The 22793-nt window shown below is 43.8% G+C and overlaps 1 protein-coding gene and 1 long non-coding RNA gene across 8 annotated transcripts in view; one reads left to right on the top strand and one right to left on the bottom strand.

Annotated features, from left to right (window-relative positions):
* Window positions 1–3826, bottom strand: part of LOC131383811 (uncharacterized) — a 28247-nt gene extending 24421 nt beyond the window's left edge. The window contains exon 1 of the long non-coding RNA XR_009214141.1: window positions 3759–3826. This is a non-coding gene — a long non-coding RNA (uncharacterized LOC131383811). The remainder of the gene's footprint in view (window positions 1–3758) is intronic.
* Window positions 1–22793, top strand: part of PDE8B (phosphodiesterase 8B) — a 259008-nt gene that overhangs the window by 21173 nt on the left and 215042 nt on the right. For 4 of the 7 annotated variants that reach the window (XM_032157004.2, XM_032157003.2, XM_032157001.2 and 1 more), the window contains exon 1: window positions 12667–13313. The exons of the other annotated variants lie outside the window; for them this stretch is intronic. In XM_032157004.2, the coding sequence (XP_032012895.1) occupies window positions 12975–13313 (339 nt within the window). In that variant the 5' untranslated portion in view covers window positions 12667–12974. Of the gene's footprint in view, window positions 1–12666; window positions 13314–22793 lie in introns of those variants that run through there. 7 annotated transcript variants of the gene reach the window in all.

Here is a 22793-nt window from a genome sequence, read left to right as displayed (position 1 = left end):
GGTTTGTTTTTGAGCTTTTAAAGGCAGGTCCGCAGTATTTTCTCTAGGGATTCTTTAACCTTTTTATTAAGGTATGACCCAACTGGATTCTCTACTGAATGCCCTGAGTGATCAACAAAGACACTCTTTTTTGGCTGGTAGAACTTGGATAGCCCCTAGTTCTGTGTGAGCTCTGTAAACTGTTTGCTTATAGCTTTTCAGTCACTCTCTTTCTGGTCTAAGGAATTTCACCCTACTCATACATATTTTAGTACCTATTAAACTCTCAAGTGCCCCTCTATGTTTCTTTCATAAGTATTTCCTTCTTTCTGAAATACTGCCCCATAAATCCCAGCTACAAAAGCCTGTCTGAGCCATGATTTTGGTCTTCTCACATCAACGAAACCACTGTGCTCTGCCTTGAACTCCTTTCCTTCTATGAGACATTGAATTTGCCTCCATGGTGAAAGCTGGGGTAGTCATATTGTATATTCCATCTGTTTCCCTTCTGTCATGAATTACAGTCCTGAGCCACCTATTTTTCAATGTCTGATAATAGTTATTTCACATGTTTTATCTGATTTTCTAGTTGTTAATGGAAGGAGGGTAAATTTGGTCCCTGATTATTCATCAGAAGTCCACGTTGCAAATTTTTATTCATGATCCTATCCAAAAGGTTGCCATTTCTGAAAATGCTGTTCTATTTGAAGATATCTTCTGGAACACTTTTTTTTCTCCATTCTTCTTCTACAACTTAAAACTATGGATATTCCAAATAAATTTGTGAGAACTATACTGCATTATTTCTGGTTTTTGTTGCAGAATTGTCTGTTTTCCCATAGTGATCCCTATGTCTTATTCGTCTTTTCCCACACACCCACTTCAAACAGGGCTAATGTGACTTTTTGATACAGGATTTAGGCTATGAAATGGCTCTCAGAGCTTTCCAGGGGAGTTTCTAAGCCCCTTATAGCTGGAGTTCTAAGAACAGCCACTCAAGGCTTGCTTCCACCATTTCTTAAAAGTGAGAAGTACTTGTAGATGTGGCATCTCTAACATTGTTGCTTTATACTCACTTGAACATACAGGGGGAAACAGAGGCTATTAAAAATGTAATCAATGTGAAAATTCATGCCATCTGAATTGTACGAGTATGTAAGGGATTTGAGTTCCTTACAGAATTTTCTGTAATTTAGTACTTAAAATGACATAAATGTGTATACTTCTCGCTCACAAAAGTGTTAGGAGAAGGAAAATCTTAAATACTAGCTTGATTTCTTAATTTAATAACAAAAAACAATTCTCATAACATGTATCTCCTAACATGTCACGTTCACTTTAAAAGTCTAAAGAGTTGAGGTTTATTTCTTTTCTTTTAAAGTTGATGTTTATGTTGGTGATTTAAAAAAGATCAGATCCCCTGTTATGAAGGGTCTTAACCTTGTCTTTTAGATCTCAGTGAGAAATGCAGTACATGTAGCATTAGCCACATTTCTTTTTGAGAGGCCTATGTAGGATATTTATAACCTATAGGCCGGGCGCGGTGGCTCACGCTTGTAATCCCAGCACTTTGGGAGGCCGAGGCGGGCAGATCACGAGGTCAGGAGATCGAGACCATGGTGAAACCCCGTCTCTACTAAAAATACAAAAAATTAGCCGGGTGTGGTGGCGGGCGCCTGTAGTCCCAGCTACTCGGAGAGGCTGAGGCAAGAGAATGGCGTGAACCCGGGAGGCGGAGCTGGCAGTGAGCCGAGATTGCGCCACTGCACTCCAGCCTGGGTGACAGAGCGAGACTCCGTCTAAAAAAAAAAAAAAAAAAAGTTTGATGACTTCATGCTCAGGAGAAAGCAAGTAATTACCTAGCCAAGCTAGGTGGGTGTTCAGGTTAATGGTAAACAGAAAGGAGATGTTGAAAGATTTCATATCTAAAGGGTAAAAACACAAGAGAAGTATACAGAGATAAAACATGTAAAGTATAAGACTGTTACATAGTAAGCTACCTCTGAAGTAGCAGCCATTATTATTATTATTCTGCCAGTATTTTGAAAATAATTGTATCTGTTTTGTGTACTTAAACTGGATTGAATTTACACTATCTCCCCCTGCCCTGTCCTCCAGACCTCTGCTTCCTAGAACTTTATTTATTGTTCTTAAAACATAATGGGACTTTTGTCTTCTCAGGTTTAAACTCTATATAGTAAAAAAAAAAAAAAAGAAAAAGAAAAAGAAAATCAAGTACTGTACTGGAAATTTATATCATTCTGCTGGTGTGTATTTAAACATTAAGTTTACTTCTGCAGATAAGCCTCTCCTTCCCCTAGCCCCACTACCACATCTCAGAAAAGGTAAAGGGGACTCTTGAAAACCTGTCCTTAGAAGTCCTTGGTGTTGTGAGGCTTGCAGACATCCTCAAATTCACAACCTTATATTTTGTTTCAGAAAATGAAACATCACAGGTGAAGGGCTTTTTTTTTTAATTTTGTTTTTTTTGTTCTGTTCTTTGTCATTGTTTTTGTTTTGCAATATCTTACTACGTGTACAGAAGTAGTTTTCAAAGTGTGATCCCTGAGTAAGTAGCATTAACATCACCTGGGAATTAGGTAGAAGTGCAAATTCTCAGGCCTCGCGATCTGTGTTTAGGCAGTTCTGGTATATGCTAAAGTTTGATAGCCACTAGTGTCGAGTACCCTGGAAAGCTCTCCCACATCTTACTGAATCTATTTCTGTCTATGATATTATAAGCCTCAAATATGAGGTATGAAGAAGTAATCAGTCATGCCCCCAGTGACTGTTGCCTTGGAGATGTTTAATGGTGTGACACGGGAAGTGCCATGCTGCAGAGCAAATATCAAACCCCAAGAAGGGAGAGACTTTCTGCCACAAGCTTCCAGAGCACCTCCTTGCACAGCCCTAGCAGCCACAGTGTAATAAGATTAAGAAACCAGAACTGCAGAAGGTACTAAAGCAAGTAGGGCCTTCAGGCAGAGCTGCAGCCTCGAGGCACCTTAAGCTAGTTAAGAAGTAAGATCCCAGGGCTCAAAAGCAGTTCTTGAAGCAAGAGTATCAAAAGGCTGACTTTAGCAATCCAGACATGGAGCAAAAAACTAACATCACCGCGTAGGCATGACTGTGGGGAAGTCCAAGAAAGTCTTGGCAGAAACTGTTTACTCAGCCACCCTGGAAAAGGGCGATAGTGAGTTTGTTGGTAAAGAGGACCTGAAGGCTGACATATCTATCTGTCCTCCTCATAAAGCCTCATTATTGGTTCAGCAAACATTGAACATGTACCATTTCTCGTTCTAAGTACTAGAGATCCAGCAGCAAACACAAAAGAGGTTGCTGGCCTCATGTCTCTCACATTCTAATCATGTTCTGGGGAGAGTTCAGTGTCAGCGCTGGCTTTGGGTGGACACTTTCTGGTTTCTAGACTCAAGATTCTGGGTCCCAGAAAGTGCAAGTCCAGATGAAGAATTCCCTTGATAGACAAAGCTTATTTCTCCTGGGAGTGCTCCCCAATCTCATTTGCACTTTGTCCTAGACATCTAACCTGGAAATTTTGCAATCAGTTTTGATATCACTGGCTCCCTGGCTCCTTATCTAATCAGGCACCAGATCCTAAGGATGCGTTTTCAGTAAGGTCCATGGAATTCCCCTCCTTGCCCTTTTTTTCTGTTTTTACAAATTCCATCTACTCAATGTCTCTGTATTTGTTTGCTAGGGCCACCATAATAAAATAGCACAGATTGGGTGGCTTAAACAACAGAAACTTATTTTCTCACAATTCTGGAGCCTAGAAGTCTCAGGTAAAGGTGCCAGCTGGGTAGGTGTCTGGTGAGGCCTCCTTCCTCAACTTGCAGGTGGTGCGTTGTCTCTGTGTGGTCTTTTCTGTGTGTGCATGCAGGAGAGAGTGGGCAATCTCTGCTGTCTCTTCTTCTTATAGGGACACCAGTCTTATTGGATTAGGGCCCTACCCTTATGACCTCGTAACCTTAGTTACCTCCTTAAAGGCCCTGTCTCCAAATGTAGCCACACTGGGGCTTAGGCTTCAAAATACAAATTTTGGGAGGCCACAATTCAGTACGTAACAATCCCTATTATCCCATTCCTGGGTTATTATAGGTCCTTACTGATCTTCATTCCTGACTTCCTTCACCAGTCCTTCTTGAATATGCAACTGGATTCATTTCAGTAAAATAGTACAGTTGACTCTTGAACACCATGAGTTTGAACTGTGTGGGTTCACTTTCATGTGGATTTTCTTCTGCCTCTGCAATCCCTGAAACAGCAAGATCAACCCCTCCTCTTCTTCTTCCTCAGCTTACTTAACATGAATGTGAAAAGAATGAAGACCTTAATGATGATCCACTTTCACTTAATGAATAGTAAATATATTTTCTTTTTCTCATGTTTTTCTTAATAACATTTTCTTTTCTCTAGCTTACTTTATTGTAAGACTATAGTATATACTACACATAACATGTAAAATATGTGTTAATTGACTGTTTATGTTATCTGTAAGGCTTCTGGTCAATAGTAGGTTATTAGTAATTTTTTTTTTTTTTGAGACAGCGTCTCGCTCTCTTGCCCAGGCTGGAGTGCAGTGGTGTGATCTAGGCTCACCGTAACCTCTGCCTCCCAGGTTCAAGCGATTCTCCTGCCTCAGCCTCCTGTGTAGCTGGGACTACAGGGGTGTGCCACCATGCCTGGCTAATTTATATTTTTAGTAGAGATGGGGTTTCACCACGTGAAAGTGGCCTCAAGTGATCCGCCCACCTTGGGCTCCCAAAGTGCTGGGATTACAGGTTAGAGCCAGTGTGCCTGGCCTGTAGTTAAGTTTTTGAGGAGTCAAAAGGAACATGTGGATTTTTGACTGCGTGGCAGTTGGTGCCCCTAACACTGTGTTGTTCAAGGGTCAACTGTATTTTAAAGTTACAGTCTTATTGAAAACATCAGTGATTTCTAATGACTAGAATTTAGCCAAACTGCTTAGTCCGGCATTTGGCTCCCTGGTCATAGTCTCCCTTGCCAGCCAAAATCATGTTATTCTCTTCTTCCATACCACAAACCTTTTTGAGTCATCTGCCTCTTTGTTCTTCAAGCATTTAGCAAGTGTTCCCACCTCTAGGCCTTAAGCACATTATTCTCTCTGGAATGTCCTCTTTTCCACTTATTCAAATACTGCCCTTTCTTCCAAGAGCTATACTTTGTCTCCTCAGTGGCATCTCCCGGATAATTTCCACCCACAGTGATCTTTCTCTCTGGGCTTGGATTAATTTTTCAAAGCAAATGTTAACACAATTCTCTTGTGTGTTTGTCTGTGTTCCTAACTGAATTGTCTGAGGGCAAATACTAAGTCTTTTACTTCTTCATATCCCTCACAGCACCTGGCACAGTGGTGGTGCTCAAACCATGTTCTCATGGCATCATGGATGGCTGGATGGATGGACGGATGGAAAAAGAATGATATTCCCTTTGATAAAGTTTTCTGGGAATCTTAGCTTAAATGTCACGTCCTCTGAGAAAACTTTCATCATCCTACCCCAGTCTCACTCTATCACATCAACATATTTTAAATCCCCATATAACCTTCATCACTACCAGAGAATTTGTTTGTCCTTCCAACTCCCCCTAATATCCTAAACTCTATAGAAATAGAGACTGTTTCTGTCTTGTTTCTCAGTGCTTTGTTAGCATGTGATACATGGTAGCCACTCAGTAAGCATTTACTGAATGAATGAATGGATGAATTTAGCATCATATTAGTGTAATGAAATCTTTTGGAATGGATGATGTGCCTAGCAAGGTGTGCATGCAGGCAGGAGAAGGCCTGCTTAGAAACCTGAACTTTAAAAAATTTGCCCATGAGATATTTAGGAAATCTCACACTCATTTAGAAACAGATGTGCCTTGTGCCTTGCTTTATACATTGTAAATGTTAAAAAAAATTGGTATGAATTAATAATTTGTACCCTGACTTAGTTTTTTTTTTTTTTTTTTTGTACCTTGACTTAGAATACCTAAAAACCTCAAGGTGCCATGTGACAGTATTCATGGAGGCTGGGCGCAGTGGCTCACGTCTGTAATCCCAGCACTTTAGGAGGCCGAGGTAGGCAGATCACCTGAGGTCAGGAGTTCGAGAACAGCCTGACCTAAAAACTTCAAAGTGCTGTGTGAGATGAGAGTGTTCATGGAGGCTGAGCGCAGTGGCTCATGCCTGTAATTCCAGCACTTTGGAAGTCCGAGGCAGGCAGAGCACCTGAGGTCAGGAGTTCAAGAACAGCCTGGCCAACATGGTTAAACCCATCTCTACTAAAAATATAAAAAAATTAGCTGGTTGTGGTGGCATGCACCTGTATTCCCAGCTACTTGGGAGGCTGAGGTGGGAGAATCAGTTGAACCTGGGAGGCGGAGGTTGCAGGGAGCCAAGATCGCACCACTGTACTCCAGCCTGGGTGACAGAATGAGACTCTGTCTCAAAAAAAAAAAAAAAGTATTCATGTTAATCATTTGGCGAACAACAATATTTTTTGCAAGACAATGAATTTGTTTTCTAAATCTAGATTTTCACACAGGATGTTTCCCTTAAGGGTGGTAGAATCTACAGTGACTTCCATTATGTAGAGAAGTTGTTTCAGGGTCTTCCACCTTCATTTCTTTCTTCTTCTTCCTTTGTTATCATCCCTGCCTTAGGAGACACTGTCTAGTTACCTTGTCTGCTCACTGCCTTCTGGCGCCACCAAGTTTAGTTCTGCCTCTGTGCCTTTGTTCACGCCGTTCCCTGTGATTGAAAAGTTCTTGCTAAGGCCCAACTGACATGCCCCCTTCTTCCCTTCCCAATGACCATAACTACTATAAAAGAATTGACATTACCACTCATCTTTGTTCTGGCCCCTTGACACTCATGGATTGTACTATATTCTCATGTGTAAGTCCCATCTGCCTGATTGCTCTATAAGTTCCTTTGGAGTAGGACTGCACCTTGTGTTTCATTTGTATATCCTTTTATGTCTGATGTTTTTGGGAAATGTATTTGTAAGACTTTAGCAAATGAACGTTCCATCTCTCCTAGCCTGACTATTGGGGTCCAAAGTTCTGGAGGTGAGTAGCATTCTGGAGTCTCTCTACAGGGCTAATCCAGCCCCTCCCTGTGGGGTGCTTGTTAACAGGAAGGACAGATCACTTTCGTACTATGCAGACTCAGGACCCAGCACTCGGTGGCCTCCAAGTTTCATGATGTTGACCTAAGGAAGTCAGATGTTGGCTGACTCTCCTCCTACACATTCTGTGTTTGCATTTTCTACAACTGGCAAGAGAAAACCGTTCTATGGGCCAAATCCTCCCCTTAGTTTCACTTGGCCTATGGCAAAAGGTCCAAGAAGTGATGCACCTATAGTTAAAAATACAACTTATTTTTACTCTCTTGAAAGAGCTGTCTCTGTAAACTCACTTGGTAGGACTGTTTCACCATGAAAGTGGCTTCCCATGGCTTTCTTTGTCTCTCACTTTCTTTTTTCCTCTCTGTGTGTCTGGTTCTGTGAGGTTTCCTTTGTAAATGTGTATGCATTGGTTTCTCTGTCTCCACCTATCTCTGATTCTCTCCCTTTTAAATTTATTTTCCATCTTTTACCTTCTGTCCAAAGGAAAAAATAATCAATGGAAATCCATAAAAGGAAATAGAGTTACCTAAATACTTTTTGTGGAGAGAATTAGGAAATATTACACTTGCTCGTTTACGTGGCTTTTTATGCACTGAAACTGTTTTTCAGAAAAATAAATTTGTTGTTTCTTGTCTACACCACTTTATACTCACTTATGAACCTCAATATATGTTCATATATTGTCTATATTTGTAATCAATCTATGTACGTATCTATTTTTAACCTAACATTGTTTTGTTAGGTTTTATATTACTATAAATAGTAATATTTATATGTGATTTGTTGAGCCATTTCCTAAGTGTTTGATGGTTGAATTATCTCCAGTTTCATTATCGTAGACAACATTGCTACCAACAACTTTGTAGAAATTATTATATTTTATTATTCTGGCTTTTTCTGATGTACATTACCAAAAGATTACCATGATCTAATCAAAGGCATTCACTGACTTTAAAAACTAAAAACACAGAGCATAAAAGTCTATTAAAAACAAACAAATAAAATAACCCCTTCCATTTTGGGTTCTAACAGTTAAGAGAAAGGCAAAAGACAAAGAAATGGGAGAAAATTATTCATTCATAAATTCAACAAATATTTGAGCACCTAACGTGTCCTAGGCACTGTTCCAGAAGTATGGGATCCATCAGTGAATAAGAAGCCCCCGAACCCCTGCCGTTGTAGAGCCATTATTCTAGTGGGAGAAGGCAGACAATAAACATAATAGTAAGTGAGCTAATTATATAATAAGTTGGAAGGTGATATGTGCTATGAAATAAGAAAAACAGCAGGCTAAGGGGAATCAGGAGTGGTAGAGGAACAATAGAGGTATGTGGGTTGCAATTTCAAACACGGGTTGGGAATAGGCATCACTGAGTAGGAAACGTTTGCGCAGAGACTTGAAGGAGGTGAGGAAGTTAGCCTTGCAAGTACTGATGAAGCTGCACAACAGGCAGAGGGGACAGCTACTGGCTTACAATGCTGGATATCCTGGAGAGACAATGAGGAGGCTGGTGCGGCTGGAGCAGTGAGGGTGGGCTCAGCAAGGTCGCCAGGATCCACATTGGGTACGGTCTTCGAGGCACTTATAAGGACTTAAACTTCAAGGAGGCTGTGGAAAGGTTATACTGGATTCACTTTCTTTGAAAGGACACATGCTGGACCTGTCCTTAACCCCTGAACAAAGTCTCTGGGATGGAACCAGGGAACTGTTGTATTTCTGGCAAATTCCTCAGGGTGGTTCTGTTGTGCATGTGGATTCAGGACTACTCTTTCTGTTCAAAAGTCCCACAATTCTAAATATAAAATAATTTAGTAAAAGGAAGCAAAAATTTCACAGCATTCTCGAATTTGGTGATTTAGAGACTCTGGAGATCATCTAGGAAATTGAAGCCCAAAGCTTAAGTGACTTGCTCAAGGTTACACAGCCACAAGAGGCAGAATTCGGTTTCAGATTCACTCGTCTAACCCTGAATTCAGTGTACCTTCCACTGTACTGGGCTGCCTAATAAACGGTATCATTTCACTTATCAGGTGGTTAGATTTCCAATAGCTCCACCATTAGGAACATAGTTTGAATCCAGAAGCTCTATAAGGTTGATTGGTTGATTAAATATTTGGTTATCTAAAAATCAATCAGATAGCTGCTATTGTTTTAACCTTTACAGCTAAGAATCATTCAAAATGTATTAATCACATTTTCTGCTTCTCTAGAGGAATTCTGAAGAGTCATGCCATCTTAGACTTGGAAGGGACCTTAATTGTTCAGGATCTTGCAGTGCCTGTGGGCCATAATTTTACAGTTAGCTCTTATTTAATACTGTTATAAAACACACAAGCCATTCAGGTGACCCTGGACATATTGGAGGTTTTGTTTTACAATATGTTTCTGATTTAGTTTTTCTTTTGATTTGCTTCTTAGATATTTCCTGTTGCTAAATTTTTCTCCACTTAATTATTTTTAAAATAGTGTTGGTCTTTCTGGCCTTACTCTGTAACTTGGGCCTAAATTTTATCAGCAGTGTCTGAGCTTGTAGTCTTTGCCGTCACCTGGGATGCATTGAAGTGGTCAGTGGCAATCGGTTCAGAAATCTCTTCTATGGGCCAGAACTCAGGCTTCGGAACTAAGCTGTGGAAATGATTTCAGTTAAACCATTTCCCCTCCACTTGCACACTTCTGCAAGTTTCAGCAGCCAGATCTGTTCCAGCAATGGGGGCAGGTTGCACATTCCCACTGCGAACACTTGGTGGAGATTATAGGGACACATTATTTTTTTCTTTCACTAAGCCAGAATTGGCAGCTGAAGATGTGTTTGAGCTACTGGCTGCTTTGGGAATGGGAAGAAAAATGTATATCTAGTGCGTTTTTCCTTCTATCTTCTATTCCAACAAAGAAGTTGCAGTCAATGAAAGGCACTGGTCCTAATATGAACTGTTCAGTTAACCCACTAAAGCAGCCTAGTCCTATTCACTAGCTACCTTGAGGTCACCTACTCTTTCAAGGCTTAATTATTCTTATTTTTAAATGTAGAAAGTTCAACCTAAATTTGTTTCTGGGTGACGTGTAGCTTCATGATTCAGCTCCTAATGTTCTCCACCAGAAGACTGGTTGTAATTTCTGTTTCATCACAGTCTTCTTGCCTTTCAAAGCCTCAGTGAGTGACTGGTGCTTTTTTCTGGGTGGTTTCATTGCATTCCTAGAGAAAACTCTGAAAAAGTAGACATGTGTCATGAGAATTAGCATGGTTCTAAATTTCAACATGTGAAGGCTGTCATTGATAGCTCCATGAAAGGTAATGACTGAAATGCTATATGCATTATTACAGATAAGCTTTAGGAATGATTAAACCCTGACTTGAACGTTACATCAGGGACTAGTATAGAGACTAGTGTTTCTGCAATTTAACTCTGACATTGTTTTCCCAGGTCCTAAATTGTCCTTTGGAAGTAGAGCAGATGGTAGCTATGAGGCTTAGTTTTAAATGAATGACTGTCCCCATATCTCAGTCTCGGCCATTTAATGTGGTGTTCTTATAGGCATGGATGGGACAAGGAAACATGGATCTCAGCAGCCTGGAAGGGAACTGTGGTGGAGGCTATGATGCCAGGAAAGGACTTACTCCTCCAGCTACTGGGAGTGCTGCCAGCAGAAAGCCCTTGGCTCAGCTGACATCTCCTAGGGGCAGTGCCTCAGCTGAAGAGAGCCACCTTGCCCAAGGTCGCTGAGGTGGCCTGCATATAAAGACTGGTCCATGCTGGGGTATAAAGGCCCACCAGAACAACTCAGAACCCAGCCCCAACTCAGAACAACTCTGAAGCATCATCCCACCTTCAGAATCCTCCCTGCAGGGATGCCTGAGGCTTGGTCAATTTCTCCCTCTGCTCAAGCTTGCCTCCCTCCCTTCCCTCCCTTTATTTCTTCCCACAAATGTTGACTACAAGAGCACTTCCTAAAAAGCCTCCCTCTGCCTGCTAAACACCATCTCAGAATCTGCTTCTAGGAGGACCCAACCTGTGCAGAAATTTTATGAGCAATTTGCCTGTCCATTAAAAAGTACAGCATAGACTTTTTCCAGGTTATCTGGAGATGGAGCTTTTTTGTATCAAAAAAAGAGAGCTCAACTGAGAAGAGAAGCAAAGGTAGAAGAATAAGGTTAGACTCTTTCTCTGTATATCTGAATTTGGGATTGGGAATGATACCTTGCTTCTCTATGAAATTTAGAAACTGTCTTTTGAAGTCTTCATCCAGTCACATCCAAGAGTGGTCCAGGAAGAAAAAGGAAAATAAGAAAAAAAAAACAAACCTTAAAAGTGGATACTTCTTTGTGCCTTGCATTAAGCCTCTATGTTATTGCCCTTGTCCGTATAAGCAACTCTAGATAAAATCCTCTCTTAGACCATCTAATTTATCTCCCCGTGCCATTGTGGCAATCGGGCAGGAATTACTGCGGGAACCAGTGACTGAATGGGCAGTGGTGTCTCGCAGCTGTAACTCAAGAGTTCACAAGGGAAGGATGAACAGCAGCCATCCTTCTAAAGGCATTCTTCCTCTCCTCCAGCACAGCTCAGTCTGTGCATACCTCACCAAGGAGAATGAGGGAAGGCCTTGTTGACTGCCCAGCCCAGAGCGTGAGGAACAGCAGTTGACATGGGCGGCTGGACGGGGTAGAAACCAGCATGAACATTTAGTGACACCTAAGGAAGAGGTGAAAATGGGGGAGAAAGCCAAGAACCATCAGACAGCTTCTTTCTGTTCTTGCCTTGGATCTTAGGGGAACGTATGTGTTCAAGGGTGCCTTCCTCCGCAGGGCCTCCCATCCCTTGGCATAAACTTCCAAACGATGAGTAGACATGGAATGGGCTTCTTCTGAAGACTGGGTCACCATCCAACTCAGCCTTCAGAGTAGGCGGTGGGGCTGGGGGAAGAGGACGGAAACATGAGGTCTCTCCATCACTTCCCGGGTGTGCTGAGAGGCAAGCAAATGCGGTGGGTGGGCCTGGGCTGTAGGGCCCCTGCCATTTCGGGAGGGGCCTCCTGGTGTTTAGCTCTGGGATGTGTGAAAATGTGTTGGTGAAAAGCGAGAGGCTTACACAGTCCTTCAGGGGAAGAGGGGCTGGGGCGCTGGGGGCGGCGTCGGGATGAGTGCAGAAGAGACGAGGCCTCTGGACAGCGGAGGAGGAGGGGAGGGCGCCGAGGCGCGGTGCCAGCTGCCGCGCACAGGGGCCCCGCGGCGGAGCCGAGCCGCGGGCACGCTCTGCCCTGTCGGGAGAGCTCGGGGAGCGGCGGGAGGGGCGGAGGGGCGCAGTGGGGCCCGGGCGGCTGCGGCCGCGGAGCCAGGGCACCTGAGGAGGAAGGAGGGTGGGAGCGAGGGAGGGAGGGGACGGGCGCAGACCGAAAGTGGGGAAAGAAGGTGCAGGCAGGCGGGCAGGCCGGCGGGCGCCCTGGCCCAGGGCCGCGGGTGCGGGAGCCCGGCGAGGTCGAGCTGGGCGGCGGCGGGGGCCGCGCCGAGGGAGGAGGGGAAGGCGGAGGCGCGGGGAGCGTGTTTGGGGCGCCGCGGCGGGGAGGGTGGCGGCCGCTGGTGCGCGCGGGGCGCTGTGTGTGCGCGCTCCCCCGCTCGGGGAGGAAGATGGCCCAAAAGGGAAAGTTGGGGTGACGCGCGCGGTCCCCGGAGGCTCGGCGGGGGGCACCGCGGCCAGCCCGACGGAGCGGCGGACACACAGGCCGGGGGGCGCGCAGTCCGGGCGCCGCCGCGGCCGCCCCCTCACTGCAGGTGGCAGCGGGTGCGCTGGGTCCCGGCGGCCGCGGGCGCGGGCGGGCGCGCGGGGGAGCCCGGCCGAGGGATGGGCTGCGCCCCCAGCATCCATGTCTCGCAGAGCGGCGTGATCTACTGCCGGGACTCGGACGAGTCCAGCTCGCCCCGCCAGACCACCAGCGTGTCGCAGGGCCCGGCGGCACCCCTGCCCGGCCTCTTCGTCCAGACCGACGCCGCCGACGCCATCCCCCCGAGCCGCGCGTCGGGACCCCCCAGCGCAGCCCGCGTCCGCAGGGCCCGCACCGAGCTGGGCAGCGGTAGCAGCGCGGGTTCCGCAGCCCCCGCCGCGACCACCAGCAGGGGCCGGAGGCGCCACTGCTGCAGCAGCGCCGAGGCCGAGACTCAGACCTGCTACACCAGCGTGAAGGTAAATGCCCCGCGCTGGCACACGCTGTGGGGGCCGTCCGCCCCGTCGGCGGGGCTCGCACGGGTAGGGGGCCCCGGCGGAGTTGGGTGACCGTGACGCGGTTGGTTTGGAGAGGTTGTCACTAACGAGGAGATTACTTTTCATTTGTGGAGATGATGGGAGCCCAGGAAATGTGGTCAGAAAAAGGTCCCTGGAGGGGTCCTGGGAGCGTCCTTAGCTGGTCCTGGGGGACCGGGCGGGGAAGGGAGCGCAGAGGGAAGCAGGTGGGCTGGCCTGTTCCTCCTTGAGGGCAGGAAGGCTGTGGCTTGGTTTATGCAGGAAGAGGGGTGGGGACCATTGAGAGCATTCGGTGGCCAGTCCTCTTGAATGAAATCTGAGCACTGAGCTGGATTTGCATGCCTTGTAGGTGACTGGTGCAGTTGCAGCACCAGGAGAGATAGTGCCCCATATTCCGATTTTTACCTGGGATTACCAGCCAGGCTGGAGTCTCAGCACAGGGACCGAGCGTAGGGATTTGTGAATGAATGAGTGTTCGTGTTTTGAGAAGAGATGTGGGAACGGAGCAGAGTGGAACCTGTTGTTTGTCACTGTAGCGTTTCTCTGGGTTGGCTGCATCCTAGACAGAATTGAGAGAACCGGGCCATGAGTTCGGAGTGTCAGCAGAGCCACCGTGAGGGGACGTGGTTTCCAGTGCAGTACAGCTGTCTGAGGATGATTCTGCACATACAACTGATCTTTCCAGAGAGTGGGATTTTGAGAAAGTGCAAAAAATTGTTTAGATGGTTAAAGCAGTCGCTGAATATTTATTTCTTAAAGACAGAAGAAAAATAATTATTTAAATAGTGTCCTCCTGTATGGCCTCAAAGTACTATTAAATCCAAGAGGCTTTTCATTGTTTAAATCTGGGCACTGGGTCTTTTTTCCTTACAGCAAACAAGATAACAATGGCATATCCCATTGTACAGAGAGAAAAAATACTCCTAATGTCAGATAGAATCACAGCCTTTACCTGGTCAATAGGTTACCAAGAACCATTCCATGGATTATTTGTCAAAGACACATTTGTATTTTTAATAGTTAAAAACTTGGTCTTCATTGGACGAAGTCAGCCCACAGTGGAGGAGTGAGGAGAAGGATAACATGTTTTGGCTTCAATCTGGAAGTCCAAAAGTTTTTTAATGAACCTATTTTTTTTTTTAACGGCATCTGATTGTTTAACATGAAGCTTGACTGATGTTTGCTTGTGGTTGCAGTGTTTCTCTGGCAGTAATCACAATCACCATTATAATAAAAACATCATTTATTGAGCACCTACTATGTGCCAGGAGTAAGCTTTCTCTCCTAACTATTGAATGTTAACAGTGTGATCTTAGCATAGCATATCTGAAGACTAGAGTCTAGGATTCATGACAGTACAAACCCACCAGTTGCCCATTCGTTACAGAGGCATATGCTGAACGCTATACTTTGCTTTTGTCAAGCTCTCTCTCTCTCCCCCTCCCTGTTCACACAAAGTTAGCTTTAGGAGCAATTTTCAGGGATGAAAATGTTAAATTTGGTGAAAATATTAAGTTGGGATATTATCAGTAAAGACCATCCTTTTGCCTGATGGTTGAAGACCTGAAGCAGTAGTTCAAAATTGTGACAGCTCGTGAACTTCGTGATACTTTTTTTGGTTGCTCCAGAGAAATTGTGAATTTTTGTTTTCCAGAATATCAAGAATCTCAGTTTAGTACTTGGCAACTTTAGCTACTCCATGTTTGTTCAGTAGAAGAAAGAATACTGAATGAACCCATTCTGTACATTTTTAATACTTCCCTCAAGAGGCTGCTTAGAGACCAAATGAAGTAAAAACTGAAGGGACAATGAGTCCCAATTATTAGCAGCTTGTATAAACTCGTATAAATCTCATTGCTACTTGACTTAAGTGTTAAAAGGCTTGACCTAGGTAGGAGCTGAACTCATTTTGCTTTATCAACAAGATTCCCAAGTAAGCTTAATTCACTGTAACCCATTGCTAGGAATGTTGGAAATGAAACCGCTGGTTCATTGACTTAACACTACTTTGCATTGTGTGGATCTCAGAAAGTATATATTTGAAGTGAAATTTGAGACCAGAGTTATTTATGCAAATCTTACAGAATTATTATCACAGAACTGCCCTAATATATTTAATAGTATCATTTTAGGCCTGTGACTCGGTGTCGTATTGTCTTTTCTCAATCTTAAAGTTCACATGTTCTGTGCCCTTTTGTTGCTGAGATAATTTTATAAAAACTTTACATTCATTTTTTGTAGACTAAGCATTCTTTTTTTGCCTTAAGAGTTTGAGACAGTTGCTAGGCACGTGGTGGTGCCCCACCCCTTTCCAAAGCACACAGGTGGAAAAATAAAATCTTTACCATTTGGTCCTGTTTACAGTGATGGAAGGTTGTAATAGTTTCCACCCCATCCCCCCGACCATTTTACATCAATTATGAAGTGTATCCTCATTATCTACTTGGCCTCTGGTATTCCCCAGAGTGCAAAAATGTGTGCTTGATCTCTCTCTCTTCTAGCAATAATTCTTCTCATTAAGCTTTTAGAATGATGAGGCATTATGATGTCAAACATGATGTCAACAGGAACCTTCCTGAATACCTAATTTGCAAAAAAAAAGGATTATAAGCATTAATAATTCATATGCAGTACAATGATATCACATGGGTTTCCATTTCTGGTAAGGAGTTAGATTTGTCTCCCAATTGCTGTGAAAATGCAACTTCCTAGCAATTTCTTTCCTTTTTGCTTGCCTTTTCAAAAATAGTACTCCAACAGGAGAATCCTGCAGGATGTTCACTCTTGATATTGTGCCAGTTTTGTAATTCTTGTTCAGAAATCCTCAGAGGAGATGGTTGAACCTTTCTCTGGGAAGAACCAGGGATTCTTACAAGTTTTCTCATACCAGCTGTTCCTACTTGGGAGCATCTGGGACTAGACAGCCAGTTGTAGAAAAGAATCTTTATTGACAATATCGTCAACTTGCTATGACTTCTGTGTAGGTTAACTCTTTTGTGAATCAGACACAGGATGTTGTTAGTTTCCAGATGGCAGCATCACCAGCTCCCCGCTTTCCCTCCATTCATACAGAATGTGCTCATTTGTTCATTCAGTATTTGTGGCCAGACTGTGTTGTAGGTGCTAGCGATTCAGGAAATATCTATGAAATTTGGTAAGCAAAGCCTAATGAGGAGGATAAATCTCCTGTAAAATGGTGTGCCTAAGCCAGTTATTAGTGACTGCTATGTTTTCTGTTCCATAGCATTCCAGAATTTGTGAGGATAATCCTGAGTTGACTATGTATAAAGGGAAAATAAATAGATACTCCACTGACCTTATGGTAAATAGTAATGAGATTTTATTTGGGGGAGGAGTAGAGCTATTTTGGAAAAAAGTCATTTTTGTTTTCTAAGTCAGTGTTTTGGAGTCAAACTTTACGCAAGAATCGCCTAGAGAGCTTGTTAAAATATAGATTGCTGGACTCCACTCCCAGAGATTCTGATTTAGTAGGTCTTGGGTGGGGCCTGAGAATTTGAATTTCTAACAAGCTTCCAGGAGATGCTAGTATTCCTGATCTAGGGACCACATTTTGAGAACCACTGCTTTTTACTGAATTAAATTATCTGTCGTTGACCAGGTGAATGAGGTGGAGCCACCTCTAGCAGAGTGCATAGTACCACACTGTCTTTATCTGGGGTACTGGTCATAGCACTGCTTTCATCTTAGTTCACTTCTGTTTGGGAAGCCTGCTATCCCTGTACAGGAAGTCAAACTCTGAGCCTCCGAGATTGGCTAAAAAGTCTGTAAGTGAGGAGTGTTGGATCATGTAGCCAACTCTGGTTTCTTGAGGTTAAGTTTTCCGCAGGGTCCTTTTGGGTTTGTACAGGTCCTAATATCTTGCTTTGCCACCACAAGAGAAGTCTAAAGCAAGGCTGATATTATATGACACAGGTACATATTCTCTTCTCAGCTCTTGGAATTCTTGCTAGGCCTTTCACCATCATTTTTCATTTTAAAATGAAGTATAAAGTTTAGTAAGCTCAAGTGAGTCCTGCAAGCTGATTTCATAAAATCCAAGTTTGCCTTCTGCCATCGTATATATGATTACAATTTAGTCCCTTCTTTTCCCAGCACATTAATTAGAATGAATGAGCACATTTTCCTTATTTTCACGACTTTCTTCAGTAGTTCCATGAATTTTTAAGGACTATCAGGTAATTCTTCCTTTTGAAGGAAAGTAAGTCCTCAAGCCAGGATGTAACATAGTATAAGCTGCCAGCTGTTCAGAGATGAGATAGTTTCTACTGAAATCCTGTTTTGGTGACCAGCAGGTATGGCCTGGGCGCCAGCAGGACAGAACATGCTGGTGAGGGCAGGGCAGATTCTGTGGCACTAAACTGGTCATGGGTAAAGGCCAATAATCAAAACAGTAATCAAAATAGGAAGGAGGGAGTGAGCCCCGTGGAACCAGGTGGGAAGACAGAGTCCAGAGTTTGGACAACCAGCAAAGTTGGAGGGGGACAGGGAGCAGGTGGGTATGTTGGGGCCAGGCAGGCAAGGGAAATCTAGAAATTAGTGGTTCAGCAAAGGTGACAGCTGTTGAACCACGTTGAAACTTCTGATTGGGGAATAAAAGCTGCCTACTTTCTGTTCTATTCAGGAGGCTGTGGTGACCAATCAGAGGGCTGTAGGTAACTTTGTGAGCCCAGCACCAAATAACACAAGACCAACCAACCAGTCCTTCCTTGCACCCCAATCAGACAGAGTCTGGGCAGGAAACAGACTGCACATCCAAAAGGGTTAACTCAGAATAATCAAATGAAGGGACTACTGCAAATATTTTGGCAGGATGAAAGAAAGACAACAAATGATGCTGAAGCACCCTAGGCTAGAAAAAGAGGAGCTGTTACTACCCCAGAAGAGTCAAGGGGAGGGGGTGTGCATTAGTCCATTTCATGTTGCTGATAAAGACATACCAGAGACTGGGTAATTTAGAAAGAAAAAGAGATTTAATGGACTCACATTTCCACCTGGCTGGGGAGGCCTCACAATCATGGCCGAAGGCAAAAAGCATGTCTTGCATGGTGGCAGACAAGAGAATGAGAACCATGCAAAAGAGGTTCCCCTTATAAAACCATCAGATCTCGTGAGACTTATTCACCATCATGAGAACAGTAAGGGGGATCTGCCCCATGATTCAGTTACCTCTCATCAGGTCCCTTTCACAACACATGGGGATTATGGAAGCTACAATTCAAGATGAGATTTGGGTAGGGACACAGCCAAACCATATCAGGGTGGTTATGGGAAGCTGAGAAACCAGGGTAGTTATGGGAATCTGAGAAACCAAACCTGTAGGTCAGGGAAATCCTCAGAAGCTGTAGCCTTCAGGAGGACTGGGCAGAGGGAGCCAAAGCAGTAAATCCCCTCATGACATTGTCCTCCCTTTCATCAAGCTCCTGCTGGTTTCCACATCTGGAAACCAGAGGGAAAAGGAATCTGTTGATTGGGGTTTTCCAGGGTACTGAGCAGGGTGGAGAGTGGGTCTGGAGGGGCAAATGAAAAATATCCTGAGCATATCCCAAAGGCTGTTCTTAACAGGCAGTAAGAGATGTTCAGTGTCACTGGAGCTACCTCGGTATAGATAAACTCAGATTGTGATGGGCAGTTTGATGATTGTCTAAAATAATGGCATTTTAAAATGGCCACTTAATTCACTGTTTACAGTTCCTGTTTGATGACTAATGATATTAAAATATGTCCAATTATCTTGGTTGGAGACCTCGAAGTTATTGCTGTAAACATCTTTCTCTTCAGTTCATTCTGTCCCGTGACTGCTGATACACGTTTTTTATCACTTCCTCTGTCCCCTGCCTGCTGTCCTTCTCCCTATCCTGAACTCAACGCTCAAGGGTGGAATGGGGGAGAAAGACCTGAGCCTCATAAGAGACTCAGGACCCAGTCTTATCAGTTTATTCCATTTTTTTTCCTCAGGTTTTATTTTCCCACTTTCTATAACCTTCTCTCCCCAGGTTCAAAAGTTAAAAAAAAAATGAATTTTGCTATGTGCTTATAAGGTTATATTTTCAATAAAGAATGTGTACATTTAGAACACATTTAAAAATATTAAAATATGTCCAGGAATTTATTTTTAAAGATAGGTGTTACCTTTACCCTACAGTGGAAGTCTTGGTAGTTATGTTTTAGTAGAAAACACTATTTTTTTTTTTTTTGAGACGAGGTCTCACTCTGTCACCAGCCTGGAGTGCAATGGTGTGATCTCAGCTCATTGCAACCTCCGCCTCCCAGGCTGAAGCTATCCTCCTGCCTCAGCCTCCCGAGTAGCTGGGACTACAGGTGGTGCCACCACCCTCGGCTAATTTTTTGGTATTTTCTGTAGAGATGGGGTCTCACCATGTTACCCGGGCTGGTCTCAAACTCCTGAGCTCAAGCTATCCACCTGCCTTGGCCCCCAGAGTGCTGGGATTACAGGCGTGAACCACCATGCCCGGCCCAAAACACTGCTTTTCAACAAGTTGTAGTATATATTAGTTTAGAATTAGTTGTTCATGGCTCCTTCCCCAGTCTCTTTTTTTCTCCTATCAGCAGATAATAGTCAACTTTTATTTAGGATTTTTCTGCTTTACTCTTTACCATTGATTTCTTTCATCCCCTCCTTTCTACCTCCTTAGGGAGAATGCACAGAAAAGTAGTTCCTGAAGTAGAATTAGCCTACTCTGCTGAAAATTTGCTTTAAGAAGCTTGTGATTGCTGTAATAAAAATCAAGGAACTATTTTGCTTTTGGATAATCTATCAATGAAAATAAGAATATTTCATGGTTGCCTCTTGTTTCCAAGGCGTTAAGTTTTCATGCATGGTTTGTACACTTTGCAACAAGGTAAACAGGATAGCTGTAATAATATTAGTGGTTATTTAAGTTCTTGCTATTTGCTGAGCACTTTATATACATTGTTTCACCAAATCTGCAAGATTTTGCCTGATCTGCTATGAGCTACACATTATTACTTTCTCTTTAGAAAAGAGGCAAATGGGGCTGCAAGAGGTGGGATAAATTTCCCAAGGCAAGGACCGAAGTTTGAAGGCAGGAGGGTCCGAATGGTCTCCCACCCCATGAGCCCATCCCTTAAGTGTGTTGCACACTCAGGCCTGTGGCCACACAGCCTGAAGCCCCAAGTGTGGCTGGTCCTGGAACTGCAGTTATTTAGAGCAGAAGGATGATAAACAAGCAGAGGGAAGGGGAGCAGGGAGCCTTATGAGATTTTTTCTTTCACATATCCACTGTCACCCCTTCTATTAACTTGAACTAGAGTGTTTTGAAGTTGGAGAAGAATTAAAAAATGCACACAAAATGTGACAAGCCCTGGCACAACATATTGTCATTATTTTCACTGAACACAGTGCCTGACACTTTGTAAGTGCTGTACAAATAGTAGCTCCTCTTATTTTTATGATTGCCATTATTACTCTTTGGGTAATTAAAATGAGATTTTGGTTATTTAGATGTAGATATTTTTGAAACATGTAATTGTTTTTTATGGAAAATGTATCCTACACTTTCAAGTGCATTGATTTGGCCAATAGATGAGTGACTGGATTTATAGGCAGATGTGTTATCCCAAAGCCTTGCAAACTGTCTGCCACAGACATGGGTTTTGTCTGCTTCACTTGGATTTCCAGAGATGACATAGTAGAATCTTGCCAGTCCAAGGCCCAAGCTGGGGTTTGGGGTCCATGACTGTTGAGCCTGCACTCAGCAGAATTTAAAGGTCAAGGCCTTAGTGTTATACTGAGGTGGTTCTCTGTGGAATTCTTTGATATAAACTTGTAGCCTGAAGCCTCAGTCTCTAATTGCTCTTAGAAGCATTTTGCATGAGCTCGGTTGGTTTTCGTATTGCTGCGTTTTGGGTGCTGTCAGACACAGTATATTGTTGGGAAAATGATACACTGTACATCTAAAACCTGTTTTCTCTCAAATAGGAAGATGTAATGATTAGTTCCAGGGACTCAGTTGCCTGTGTGAGTCATAAAACTGAGACAAGACCCTGAATTTTGGAAATTTTTATAGGAAGATGCATGAGAGATTTTAAAGCAACCTATCACCCAGGGTACCGTATAAAGGAAAAGGTGCCGTTCTGATGTCAGAACCACAAATAGCATTAAAGCTCCGGAACTGGAAGGTGATGACAAGGGTTCAGGATAGCCAGAGCTTTTGTCCACTCCAGGGTTCCTGCTGAGGGAGCTTCAAACTAAAGCAATGACCAAATGGAGAGACAAATACATTTATGAAGGCCAATGATGACCCAACAATCCACACCTCAGCCACTAGTGGTCCTGGGGCCTTGTGGGACATACTCATTTTCGGCTTAAAAAACTGATTGACAGTCTTGGCCAAGAAATGGGGTCTCTGCAAGGAAACAAAAGCCACCAATACTGTTTGGAGCTGAGCCTTAGTTGGAACTAAAAGTCTCTTTCCCCCACAATCGGGAGTGTGATGCTCAAAAGAAGGATGGCCAAAGAAAGACTGAAGGGAGCAAGGATCAGCTTAGTCTGTGGCTGTGCAAGCATTGGGTGGATACCACCTTTCATCCCAGATCCATCTGTCCTGTGCAGCCTCAGACACACACATGCATGCACGCACACACACCTGCTCTGGGAAGTGTTGCTGGGACAGAACACCTAGGTGGGTAAGTTTGCAGGAGACTTCCTGCTCTCCCCCTCCCACATCTATAATGCTGGGTCTGTGAAGCCAGTTTCAGGACCCCTCCTCACCCAGTAGACTCTTGCAGGTCCTCCTGTCCTTGTGGTTGCTGCCCTGCCCTTCTTCTCAGTCACATGTGGAGCCCAGGGTGAGCTCTCTGACACCCAGGCTGTTCTCTGCAGTGATCTGGCCCATTAGGACTGTCAAGCCCTGGGACTGGCTGACTGACTGTGGAGCCTTCATGCCTCGGGAGGAACAGGTGAGGGCAAGGAAGTGTGATCCACTTAGCCTGATCTCCCTAAGGGCAGTGGTAGAGGGGAGTTTCGCAGACTTTGTTGAGATTTTCAAGAAGGGACAAGGAGGTGGAGCAAAAGGTTGGAATCTCTTATTATATCAAAGGTGAGAACTTTGAATTCTAAAACACAACCAAGAAATGCTTTGGATGAATGTGAAAGGCAGTGTTCACTTTTATATGCAGACTGTATGACAAACATTTGTTTGTAAGGCACCTAGTTGTTATTGGGGAAAGACTCATATAGAAACATGTTATATGTGGCATTTAGGTTTCTAGGTTAGCACAAAAAAGTTTTAGCCCATTATGTAGCTGGAATATATTTACACTGTTGAAACAATATTGCTGTGAAAGAAACATAAAATTGAATTAGAACTCCCATTTCTTTTGTATGGGTGTCCTTTGGGAGAAGCGGGTTTAATTAGAGGC

This window comes from Hylobates moloch, unplaced genomic scaffold, assembly GCF_009828535.3.
Source record: "Hylobates moloch isolate HMO894 unplaced genomic scaffold, HMol_V3 SCAFFOLD_6, whole genome shotgun sequence".
Lineage (NCBI taxonomy): Eukaryota > Metazoa > Chordata > Mammalia > Primates > Hylobatidae > Hylobates > Hylobates moloch.
Note: the sequence above shows the minus strand (reverse complement) of the source record. Positions and strands in the feature narration are given on the sequence as shown.